The 12,915-nt window shown below is 51.7% G+C and overlaps 1 protein-coding gene across 1 annotated transcript in view; it reads left to right on the top strand.

The window, feature by feature from the left end:
• Positions 1–12,915, top strand: part of COL23A1 (collagen type XXIII alpha 1 chain) — a 277,978-nt gene that overhangs the window by 217,774 nt on the left and 47,289 nt on the right. Inside the window, exon 3 of the mRNA XM_058677690.1 lies at positions 11,480–11,524. Within this exon, the coding sequence (XP_058533673.1) occupies positions 11,480–11,524 (45 nt within the window). The remainder of the gene's footprint in view (positions 1–11,479; positions 11,525–12,915) is intronic.

The raw sequence follows: 12,915 nt of genomic DNA on the forward strand, positions 1-12,915 counted from the left end.
AAGTGGGCTGTCCCATTTGCTCTGGGAGAAAGGGAGAGGTGTGCCAGTTTTCTATTTGTGGACAGCTCCATTCTCCTTCTGTAGTCAGAACCCCCCAACACACACACACACACACACACACACACACACCCCTCAGGCAGCAGCAGTACTCCTTCCCTGGCCCCCACGGTGCTGTACCCCGCCCACCCCCGTCTCTGACATCATTTCCCAAGGTGTGTTGTAACAGATTGCTAGCCCATGTGGTCCCCAAGCTGTGAGCTACCCAAGGGCAAGAGCTGGGACATACTCACTTCAGTACTAATGCCCTACACAACATCTAGCAGAGTGGATTATTAATGCATCTTTCTTGCTTGGAAGGATGGAAGGATGGATGAAGGATGGATGGAAGGATGGAAGGATGGAAGGATGGATGGATGGATGGAAGGATGGAAGGATGGATGGATGGATGTAAGGAAGGATGGATGGATGTAAGGATGGATGAAGGATGGAAGGATGGATGAAGGATGGATGGATGTAAGGATGGATGGATGTAAGGATGGATGGATGGATGGATGGATGAAGGATGGAAGGATGGATGGATGGATGGATGGATGAAGGATGGATGGATGTAAGGATGGATGGATGTAAGGAAGGATGGATGGATGGATGGATGAAGGATGGAAGGATGGATGAAGGATGGAAGGATGGAAGGATGGAAGGATGGATGAAGGATGGATGGATGGATGGATGGATGTAAGGAAGGATGGATGGATGGATGGATGTAAGGATGGATGAAGGATGGAAGGATGGATGGATGGATGTAAGGAAGGATGGATGGATGGAAGGATGGATGAAGGATGGAAGGATGGATGAAGGATGGATGGATGTAAGGATGGATGAAGGATGGAAGGATGGATGAAGGATGGAAGGATGTAAGGACGATGGAAGGATGGATAGAACAATGCTTGGACAGTTGGATGGTTGGACTGAAATGCAGATGGGTATTTGTTTGCATGAGAAGTCACTCATTTACCCAAAATAAACACAGCCGAGTGTGACCACAGTGAGAGTTGCCTCATTTCACTATGCGCATGTCCTACAGAGCCCTCTAACAGGCTGTGAGCTTGGGAGATCAGCCTGCGCGTGCAGTCTGCTGTCGACTGGGACATCCTCTTCCATGCAAAGCTGTGTTAGCTACTTCCCTGTGGTGAGAATAAATGAATGGATGAGGGAGTGAGGGTGCGTGCATGGAAGGAAGACAGAGACACAATCAGAGAGAGGGAGAAGCAGATAGCCTAACAGAGGAGTAAGTGCAGAGAGGGGGGTCAGAACCGCCCGTGTGCACAGACAACCCAAGGTTCACGCATCCGTGGGCTCTTCCAAGGGGCCCCCATTGTGACCCGAAGGGGCTGCTGCTGCCCAGGGCCCAGCGAGCTGGGACTGTGAGGAAGAGTACCACGCTCCTTCAGTCTATTTAAATATATGGATTCTTTCTAAATAAACTTTGAATGTACTCCCAAGTGTGTTTGGAAAGAGCAGTGACGGCGTTCACCAAGGGTAAATTATGGTGCTCCATCCGGAGCTGTTTAGGGACGTTCTGAAATACATGCATTCTCCAGAGCCAGCACCGAAACGCGAGTGAGACAAGAAACATGTGCCGGGGCTGGCGCTGGCAGGCCGGCTCGCAGCAAGCACATGTGCCGTGCCGTTGATGGAGTACTCGGCAAGTGTTCCAGAAAGAGGCCTCCCTGAAACGGAGGTCAATGAGGATATTCCCCTGGCCCATAAATCTTTGCACACACACACACAAAAAAAACAGGCCTGTCTCCCACACACATGCGGCTAATTATCTGGGGTCTTGGGGCTCTCCCTGGGGAGTGGTTAAGAGCAGTTTACTGGGGCTTGAGCCACTGAAGTGGTTTCTAGCCCCAGCTAGAAAACCATGGCAGCTTGCCCTTGGTTCATAAACTGGCAGGGGGCAGGCACAGGTGCTAAGCACTAAAAATGAGAAAAGAACCTGTGATCCCCTTTCCTGCTGCTCGGTGAAGCTCGGGCCCAGACACAGCCGCCAACGGACACCTTGGCCTCACTGGGCCTCTGGGTGTGGCCATTGTGCCCATCACCCCAGTGAGCTTGGTCAGACTCTGCCTAGGCCTGGACCAGGTGCTGAGCTGAGTGAAGCATGGGCTGTGCTTTTGGGATGCATGATCTAGCAAGGACACAGATGTCTCTGTCTGACAGCAAGGAAGTGTTCTTGGGCCAAGGATGATCAGCCAGGAAGGCAGGGAGGAAACCCACATCTCCACTGGCTCTTAAAGGATGCGTAGGAGTTCTCCTGGCAAGAAGAAAGGATGTTGGAGACATGAACAGCTTAGCTCAGGGGGGCATGATATGTCTGGGCCAGGAATGAGTCAGGGAGGACGAAAACAGGCCAGAGAGGGAAGACTGGGTCAACCAAGAGGGACCGTGGCCAGGGAACTCTGTTGTAAGGACAGCAAGCAATCACATGTCCTATCAAAGGACACTGTGCTTGCGAAAGGCCGGGTTAGGCCACCTCTCAGTCAGCGAGGCAGAACAGCGACCTGGTCCCCTGTGTGTTAGGAGTTGTGGGCTGGGGGCTCCACCATGGGCCATTGGTCAGGTGATGTGGCCATCACAGACACCGAGAAGCCTCGAGGCCAGATGACATGGGGAGGGTGGGCTTGGGCCTGGGATTTAGGCCAGCCAGCCACTCTCTACCAGCACCTAGAGCAGCTCTTTCCCACCTTGTGGCAACCTGAGGTAGCGTGGCACCTGCTGAATCCCAACCTTGCCACAGTGAGGTCTGGCCAGTGACCTGGCATCTCTGGGCCCACGTTCCACCTTGGTAAAATGAGACGGCGATGGCTTCCATCTGGAACAGTGATTCCCACACGTGAGCCTGGGCACAGCTGTGCGAGCAGCAGTGTGCCACGGCGGCAGTGGCAGCAGCGGGAGCGGGAGAAGTCATCGCTGGTGCTTTACGAACACGGAGCTGGGGTCCGCGGGCTGTGTGAATGCAAGCTGCACTCCGGCTCTTGGGGCGTGCAGAACACGATGCGGTCCAGTGAAGAGTAGAGAGGTTCGAAATACTTCGCAAAAAAGGAAGTAGATAACAGGAAACGCCAGCATTGCTGTGTAACGAACAAAGCTGCCGCCCGTGATGGTGGCATCCCACATGGACACAGGTTCAAGTCCCAGCTGCCCCACTTCTCATTCAGTTCTCTGCTAATGTGTCCAGGAGAGCAGTAAAGGATGGCCTAAGTCCTTGGGCTCTTGCATCCATGAGGGAGGCCCAGATGGAGTTCCTAGCCCCTGGCTTCCGCCCGGCCCAGCCCTGAATGTTGCAGCCATTTGGAGAGTGAACTAACAGATGAAAGATCTTTGTCTTTACCTTCCTGCCTCTGTCTCTACCTTTCAAATAAATAAAGAATAAATGTAAAAAAAAAAAAGAGAGAGAGAGAGAGAGAGAGAGAGACAGGGTTGGCATTGTGGCATAACGCATTAAACTGCTGCATGCAGTGCCAACATCCCATATGGGTACTGATTCAAATCCCAGCTGCTCTGCTTCTGATCCAGCTCCCTGCTAATGTGCCTGGGAAAGAAGTAGATGGTGACCCAAGTGCTTGGGTCCCCACCACTCCCTTGGGAGACTCTGACAGAGCTCCTGGATCCTGGCCTCAGCCTGGCCCACACCTGGCTGTTGCAGCCATCTAGGGAGCAAACCAGTGGGTGGAAGGACCCCTCTGTGTCTCTCCTCTCTGTCTCTCTCTCTCTCTGTCACTCTTCCTAGAATTTAAAAATAGCTAGCAGAGGGAATTTCAAACGTTCCCAGCATTGAAAGTCAAGAACATCTGAGGTGATAGACCAATTATCCTGATCTGATCATTTGCATACATGAGTTGAACTGTCAGACTGTGCTTCCTTAAATATGTATGATGACTGTCATCTTTCTTAATTTAGAAGAAAAAAAAGTAAATGAATTACCTAGATGACTTTGATATGGATAGATGACCGGGATAAAATAAGAAAAAGTGACCGGTCTCAGGGCAAAGAGCCCACCCCACAAAAATGCTGATGGGGAGCAGGAACTGGGGTCCCCTGCCCTTTCCCAGGGGCCTCTGCACAGGCGGGCTGCAGGGAGTGCTCGTTAAAGGCAGAGCTCGTTCCTCTCACCTGAATGGCCTTTTAGGTTCTTTTAAAAAAAAAATTAAAAATAAAAAGCAAAAGCTTTTCATTCTCTGAAAGCCATAAATCCTTGCCTTCATTAAGCTGGGAGAAGTGCACCGGCCCATGTGTCAGTGATTAAGGCTCGGGGTGATTGGAGAGTTCAGGAATGTGGCGTCTTCGGGGTGTGCTGGTTCCTCGGCATCTCTCTGGAGTCTGTTTTCCCACAGGAAACAGGATCTCAGGAGATGATGGGCCCAGGAACAAGTCCACTTCCACCAGCACAGATCTGGGACTGAGTGGGTGCCAAAGCCACAGGCCCCTGCCTTGGGGAGCCCCGTCACCCACCTGTGCCACAGATATAGTGCCCACCTACGCAGCAGGTACCAGTACCTTGGAAGCCAATACCTTCCTTCACCCGGGTTAATCTGACTCAGTCTGGGCCCTTGAAGAAAGTGAGAATGTCTCTCCCACTCTGTGGAGGCCTCCCCGGCCTCGCCCCCTCCAGTCCAGGCTGCTCCAGGCCCTTGGATCTGACGGCCTGGAGCCCTGTGGGAGAGATGGGCCACACTCTCTGGGCACTATCATCCTTGCAGCCAGCAGGGCCCAGGCAGATGGGTAAAGAGGGGCACCTCCAGGCCTCAGAAACGGCCTGTTAACTGTCTTGCTCTGCTTTGTGCCACTGCAACCAACTACCTGAAATCTTTGATTTATAAAGAAGAGAGATGTTTGTCTCACCAGGTGGGAGATCGGGATATCCGAGGCGGAGGAAGGCTCACACTTGCAGGGAGCATGCTGGCTGTGCCAGCACCCCCATAATGGGACGATGCTGGGCAGCAGAGCTGAACCCCCTCCACCTGTTGCCCTGGGATGATTCTCCAATGCATAGGGGGAGAGAGACACACAGTCTAGCTCAGGGCTCCCCCAAGTCCCCTCCCTTTAAGTCCCTGCTGCAGGATACAAGACTGGGGGCTTCCCAAAAGCAGTGCTTCTACTTAGAGCTCAGTGCTCCTGCCCTGCCTCCCCAGTGACCGGAAGGATTCCTGGTGGGACACAGCCTCTGCCGTCACCTGCTCTTGTGTCTCTCTCTGGGTCCCTCTCACTGCTTGGACCTGCACCGTGGGCCATCTCCCTGACAAGGTGGAACTTGGACAGGACACTTGTCCTTGGGACGCCCATTTGCCTCTCTGTCCATGGGGTCCGTTGTAGCCGCGGTTCAGCTACACAGAGGCAGGCTAAAATGCTGAAAACAGCCAGGTCCAGGCTGGCACAGGCTCAGCATGTGTGGGTCAGGCCTCCCCTCCCCAGGCCACTGGCACCGCTCTTGCCAGAGCCCCACTCACCAAGACCCTCTGAGACACGGCTCTCGAGTCTCGTGTGGCTCAGATCTGGGTGTCTTCATCCTGTTTTAAATGCTTGATGACAGCTGCTCCTCACTGGAGGAGCAGGCACTGTGGATGGCGTCTGATGCACAGCCCTGGAGACCCAGAGCTGTTGACAGCCTTTGATTAAACATTTACTCCATGGATGTCTGAGAACCATGCCTGGCAGCTGACATTTTAAAAAAAAAATTATATATTTTTATTGGAAAGGCAGATTTACAGAGACAGAGACAAAGCAAAAGATCTTCCAAACGTCGGTCCACTCCCCAAATAGCTGCGATGGCCAGAGCTGAATTGATCTGAAACCAGGAGCCAGGAGCTTCTTCTGGGTCTCCCACGTGAGTGCAGGGGCCTAAGGACTTGGGCCGTCCTCAGTTGTTCTCCCAGACAGGGAGCTGGATGGGAAGTGGAACAGCTGGAACATGAACTGTCACTTGGAGGTGGGAGATTAGCCAGCTAAGGCAACACTCATAACCTTGGCAGCTGACGTTTTGTGTAGTTCCTGGCGTATGAAAAGAATACATAGGGGGTCGGCACCGTGGTGTAGTAGGCTGAGCCTCTGCCTGTGGTGCTGACATACATGTGGGGTGCTGGTTTGAGTCCCGGCTACTTCATTTCCATTCTAGCTCCCTGCTATAGCCTGGGAGAACAGTGACGAATGTTGGCCTCTACACCCATGTGGGAGACCCAGATGAGTTCCTGGCTCCTGGCTTCAGATCAGCCCAGTTCCAGCTATTGCTGCCGTTTGAGGAGTGAACCAGCAAATGGAAGATCTTCTCTCTCTAACTCTGCCTTCGGCTGGGCTCACGATAGTGCCAGTGTACCTCAGCCCACTAGGAGCTGGATGGTTCAGAGGTCCCAGGCATCTCTCTGGGCCTCAGTCTCTTAATCTGTGCAATGGAGACAGCCTTCCTGCTCGGATTGATGTGAGCAATGCAGTCAGGCCCTCGTACACAGGTTTCATGTTGCACATTCAAGCAACAGCAGGTGGAAAATGTTTTTTAAAAAGGTGCATATAATGGAATAACGAACCCAAGAGGACTGATAATCAGATTTGTTGTGAATTTTCTGTATATTGAATGAATGAAGATAGAAATTGAAGATTAATATGTACATTTACATGATTTCATTTTTGTAAAAGGCAAAAGTGCATTTATGTGTGTTTATATATACTTGTATATACAAAGGAAAATGTTTCAAAGGATATACTTTAACTTTTTCACAGTGATAACCTCTGGGGAATGGGATTAGAGGGAAGGGGATTTATGTGGCTGTCTGTATACTGGGTGGGATTATTGTGCTTTTATTTCTGTATTTGAATTTTTAATAAATATGTATTATTTTAAAAAAAGGTGCATCTGTATTAAACATGTACAGGCTTTTTTCCATATATAATACTTATTCTTTTATCTGCTTGAAAGGTAGAGTGACAGAGATAAATTGATACAAAGAGGAAGAGAGGAGCCAGGAACATGTCAGGGCAGGTGTCCAAGCACCTGAGCCATCATCCTCTGCCCCCCAGGATGCGTAACAAGATGCTGGCTCAGAAACAGAGCAGCCAGGACTCAAACCAGCGCTCTGAAATGGGTGCAAACCATTGCAAGCAGCAGTGTAGCTTGATGCGTCATAAAGCTGCCCTCAGACTTTCTTCTTAACATGGTTCCTCAACAACATGGTGTAACAGCTTCATGTCCTTGCTAGTTACCAAAGGGAATGTGAAATACGTAGGAGGCTGTGTGCGTGTGACCATATTCAAATACCACACCATTTCAAGGAAGGAAACTGAATGGCCATGACTCTTGGGAATCCTAGGACCAATCCCCCTCATGAATTCCAAGGGACAATGGTATGAGTAAAAGCATGGAACTGGGCTTAGCTCCAAGTATAAGACAATCGCTCAGTAAAGCATGGACCAACCACTGTTTCAGTAAGTATCATTTTGGTTGCCGTGGGTACCCAGTGAAGTCAGAGCCTTTGGAGAGAGCAGCCAAGTTCACATGTGAGGCAGACTACAGGTCCCCTGCTGGTCCAGTTCCTCCTGACACAGGTCCTGTTCACTGAGTTACCCCAGTTCCCAATGAACACAGCAGGTAGTCAGGACTGCCACCTGCCTAGACAGACCCCACTGACACGTGGACCTGATGGAGGCCATGGCTGCTGTGGTGTGTCCCCCGAAGGATCAGGTGTTGTGACTGATGGGAGGTCCAGGTCACAGGGCAAGAGACGTGGCAAGGACACACTGCCTTCACAAAGGATTAAGGTGATTCTTCAGAGACCCTGCGTTGATTCTCCAGGAAAGGTTAGGTAAAAGAACAGGCATGGCCCTCTGCAGACTCCCAGCCCCAGGTCTCAGCAGTGTCACCCCTCTGTGACACACCCCTGCCAAGGTGATGGCATCACGTGAGACTTCCTCCCAGCTGTGTCGAAGCCAGCACCCTGTTCTTGAACCTCCCAAACCTCATTTCTTCATAAAGTCATCCATCCTCCAACACTTTGTTATAGTAACCAAAAGCACATTAATTGCAGTGGGGATGCCTTGAAATTCCAGCAGCTTGTAGCATTGGTTGTTTTTTTGTTTTTTGTTTTTTTAACTGTTAGGAGAAAGAGATAAGTAGAAAAGCAGATGGCGGGTGAATAGAAGGTTGTGGGGCATGCATGCTGAAGCCACGGGAAGAGGCCTAGGTGCAGATGAGGGCAGGAGGACACACAGGGTGATCCCCAAGGGGTCACAGCTTGGCTCCTTGGGATCTGCTAGGACCTACACTTAGATGGGGGTGCAGAATTTGAGTTCTGGAGGTGTTGTTTCTCAGATAAGACAGACAGTTGAGTAAGAATCTCAAAATGAAGGGTAGACCAGGTGCCTGTTGTCAGTTTGCCACAATCCAGTTCTTTGTTAATGGGCATGGAAAAGCAGCACAAAATGGCCGCAGTGTTTGGGCCCCTGCCACCCATGTGGAAGACCATGATGGAGTTCCAGGCTCCTGGCTCCAGTCAAGCCCTGGCCATTGCAATCATTTATGGAGCAAACCAGTAGACAGAAAAAACAAATCTCTGTGTCCCTGTCTCTTCCTCTTTCTGTCACTCTACCTTGCTAATAAACAAAATGAATATATTATTTTAAGCCTCCAGTCATGACCCTTCAAGCCCAAGACCCTTGGCCAAGCAGCTTTGCTGAGCCACGCACTGCCTTCCACAGCCTTTCAAGACCCTAGGGTTCTGTAAGTGACAGCTGGGTCTCTTCCCTCGGACAAGCGGAGGAGCTGGCGCTGAGCGTGCTGGTGAGGGTCCCGCTCCCTCGCCCATCCTGAAAACAGATGTACCACAGAGAAGAAGGTGTTCTGAGTAAACAACCCAGCCTGGCTGTTCTGTGTGACTGACAAGCTCCCGTGGGTCCAGGCACCTCAGCCCCAAACAGGGAGCTGAGGAGGACATTGAGACGGGGCTGGGCTGGGAGGGCAGGAAGCCGTGGAACATGTGCAGGTGCAGCGTGTTGTGGCCAAGGTCACCAACGTGTGCTTTGTACATCCCACGCAGTATGAGGAGCTGCAGTCTGTCCTGGGCTGGGCTGGGATCTTGGACTTGTCGATTGGTTGCTTCCAGGGCAAGCTCCACACAAGAGATCTGTGCCCAGGATGGGGAAGAACCACCAGCTACATCCCGGACAGGAGTGCCCTCAACACTCTGAGCAGCATGGTTTAACTTTTTCAGTTTTGTTTAACCACCCTGACCCTTGACCCCAGCCCAGAAGGCTGGCAAGATATTCATTTGATCTCACTCCCCAGCCTGGCACGAGGTCAGGTTCTAACCTGGGTAGTTCCAAGGGGCCCTTGCCACCCAACTGGGTCTCTCCTCTCTCAGGGCATCCCTATGTCCCCCTACAACAGAATCTGACTTTGAAGGCGCTTGCTTTGCTGCCTGTCACGTGCACAAAAAGTGGGGCTGACCATCCACTTAGCAGAAGGTAGGCAGCACAGAGAGTTCTAGAAGGTCATTTACAGAGCAGGCATTTGACCTCGTGGATAAGGTGCAGGTTAGGACACCTGCATCCCATGGCAGAATGCGTGGGTTCAAGTCCCAGCTCTGACTCCAGACTCCAGCTTCCTGTTCACGCAGGTCTTGGCTAAGATCCCTGCCGTCTACATGGAACAACCATATTGAATTCTCAGCTCGCAACTTCAGCCCAGCCCCTGCCATTGTGTGCACTGGGGAGTGTACTCTCTGAAATAATTTGTTTAAAGATTTGTTGGGGGACCAACATTATGGTGTAGTGCGTTAAGCTGCCACCTGTAATGCCAGCATCCCATGTGAACACCAATTCCAGTCTCAGCTACTCCATTTCCAATGCAGCTTCCTGCTAATGTATCTAGGAAAGCACTTGAGGGTGGTCCAAATGCTTAGATCCCTGCCACCCATGTGGGAAACCTGAATGAAGCTCCTGGCTTCAACCTAGCACAGCCCAGGCTATTGCAACCACTGGGGAATAAAGCAGCATATGGAAGAAAGATCTCTCTCTCTCTCTCTCTCTGCAACTCTTCTAAATAAATAAAATAAATATTTGCTTATTTATTTGGAAGTCAAAGTTACAGAAAGAGAGAGAGAGAAATATTCCATCTGCTAGTTAACTACCAAAATGGCTTCAATGGCTGGCAGCAGGCCAGGTTAAAGCCAGGACCTGCATCCAGATCTGCCATGTGTGTGCAGGCGCCCAAGCACTTGGGCCATCTTCTGCTGCGTTTCCCAGGCACATTAGCAAGGAGCTGGATCCAAAGCGGAACAGCCATGACTCAAACGAGTCCATATGGGAGGCCAGTTAACCCACTGCACGACAACACCGGCCCCCAAATAATGGTTTTAAACGTCACAAAATAGTATCTATATCCTTTGCTTCTGCATTCATTTTTATGAAAAAAAAAATGGAGAATCCATCCGACGAAGAGGAGTGGGATTGTGTGAGCTCGGTGAGAGGCCCAAGCGAGGAGTGCTGGCCGAGGTCCCCAGCCTGAAGCGGGGAGGCCCGAGCTCTGAGCTGGAGCCCTCCCACAGCAGCGCAGACACACAGGTCTCGGGGCCGGATGAGGCAGAGCGGACAGTCAGGGAGGTGGGGACTGTTGTGCCTGGACCGTGTGCTGCAGGGAGGGAAGGGATGGCTGGGCAGCAGTGCCTGCTGCTGCACACCGAAGCACTGGAAATGCGAGTGCCACTTCCTGCTGCTACCCTATTGTCTTGTCTCAGTGAGCACTTTTCAAAACTATTTTTCTTTATTAGAATGACGGATTTATAGAAAGAGAGAGAGAGATCTTCCATCTGCTAGTTGAATCCTCAAATGGCAGTAACAACAACAACTTAGCCAATCTGAAGCCAGGAGCCAGGAGCTTCTTCTGGGTCTCCCATGCAGGTGCAGGGTCCCAAGACCTTGAACCATCCCCAACTGCTTTCCCAGGCCACACACAGGGAGCAGGAGCTCCACAAGAAGTAGGGCAGCCAGGACACAAAGCAGCGTCTGTATGGAATACTTGGCTTGCAGACAAAGGTTTAGCCAGACGAGTCATCGCACCAGCCCCTCTCTCAGGGAGTGTAAAGCAGTGCTTGTCAGGCCTTCCATAAGTCGCTACCACCCTCACTTTTCTCACAAACCAGAGATTCTCAGCTTTAGACTCCTGAGTCTCAAGCATTTCCTGGGAGTCAGCATGTGTAGTTGGGGAGGGAACAGATGATGGGGTGACAGGGTCAGTACGTGAAGGGTGTAAGTACAGCCAACAGGAAAGGGGGTGGATACAGCGGGTTCTGTGCACGACCCTGCACCCCTCTACCCACCTCAGGCTAGCTGCTCCCACAAGACCACAACAGAGTGGTGGGAGGCTGGAAACCAACAGGCTGTGCCCAAGCCCTCTTACTGCCCTTCTTAACCTGTGCACCCTTGTCTTCCCGTCCAGGGCCCCCAGGACGGCGTGGCAAACCTGGAAGAAGAGGCGACCCTGGTAAGTCCTGGGTGTGTTCAGCTGCTCAGCCTAGGCTCGGAAGTCTGCTGGGTGCTGCTCCCTGGCCCCCCAACCACTTTATGCTGTTTCTAGTAGCCACAGTGTCCAGTGTTCCCTCATCTCAATCTGCCCTTCTGCGATGAAGGGACATCTGCTGTCAGGCTCATTGATGGACCCAGCCTGCCACCCTGTAGCAGTGTCTCTCCGCAGCCTTGGCTCCTTACTCTGCCGTGGGTCACTCAGCATCACGTAATGGTTCTCCAGGCATTCCTCCCCCAGCCCAAAATTGGTCCATCCTTCCCTTGGGATGGTTTCCTTCACATACAACCTGCAGGCTCAGCTACACTCAGCACCATCTTCATCTCACCCAGAACAAACTCACTGTGCACATGCCCACCCCATCAACACCAGCCCCATGCATCACCCCAGTGAGGGCTTGCCCAAAAGACTTGTGACAAGGTCATGCCCAAACTGATTCTTGACCTCCCAATGGCACCTGACCATCCTCAGCCAGGTGGGGACCCTGGTCCTTTGTGGTTTGGTAGGTGTCCTCCTCCCTCTCTGGTCCCCATTGCCCCCCAGCCTCTTCTGTTTCCCTATAGCCTTGGATTCCTGTGTCTTCAGCTCCCCACACCACAATGCTCATGACAACCTAATGCAGAGTGTACTCACTCTGTCTGCTGTCTGCTGAAAACAGTCAGCAGCGATTATTGGACAGTGCAGCTGCCAGAAATGGTGCTAGCAACCAGAGCAGACAAGGGGAAGGCTCAAGACTTATCGTGACAATCCAGTGGATGAGATGTCCAAAAAGACTTTGATAAAGCCCCCCCCCCATCTTCGAGAATCTAGAATGCAGATGCCTGTGCAGGCCTCTGTACATTCCCAGGGAAGACCTCAGGGAACACCAGTCTCCCTCCTCCTTGGCTGTGAGATTGTGCTCAAATAGGTCATGAAGGCAGGGTTGTAATCTGATGGAGAACTGAAGCTGTGTCCCACACACAGGAAGGGGGATTTGTTGAATAAAGGCATTAAAGGAAATCTAAGCTCACCACTAAGCTAAACTAGCTGAGAATTCAGCAGTTGCATGTGGCAAAGAATGCACATTTTAAATTATTAGTCTGTGGGGTGAGTGTTTAGCACAGCAGTTAAGACACCCATATCCTACATGGAAGAGCCTGGGTGGGTTCAAGTCCCTGATGTGCTTCTAATACCAGCTTCCTAGGGTATGCACCCTAGAAGGCAGCAGGTGATGTCTGAAGTGCTTGATTCAATGCTACCCATGTGGGAGACCCGGAGCATTCAGGCACAGGGCAGCCACAGGGCAGCTGTGGGCCTGTGAGCAGGGACAGCAACCAAGGCAGGCCCTTGCCCCCCTCCCATTGCCAGGCCCC

The sequence above is a fragment of the Ochotona princeps genome, chromosome 19, assembly GCF_030435755.1.
Source record: "Ochotona princeps isolate mOchPri1 chromosome 19, mOchPri1.hap1, whole genome shotgun sequence".
Classification (NCBI taxonomy): Eukaryota; Metazoa; Chordata; class Mammalia; order Lagomorpha; family Ochotonidae; genus Ochotona; species Ochotona princeps.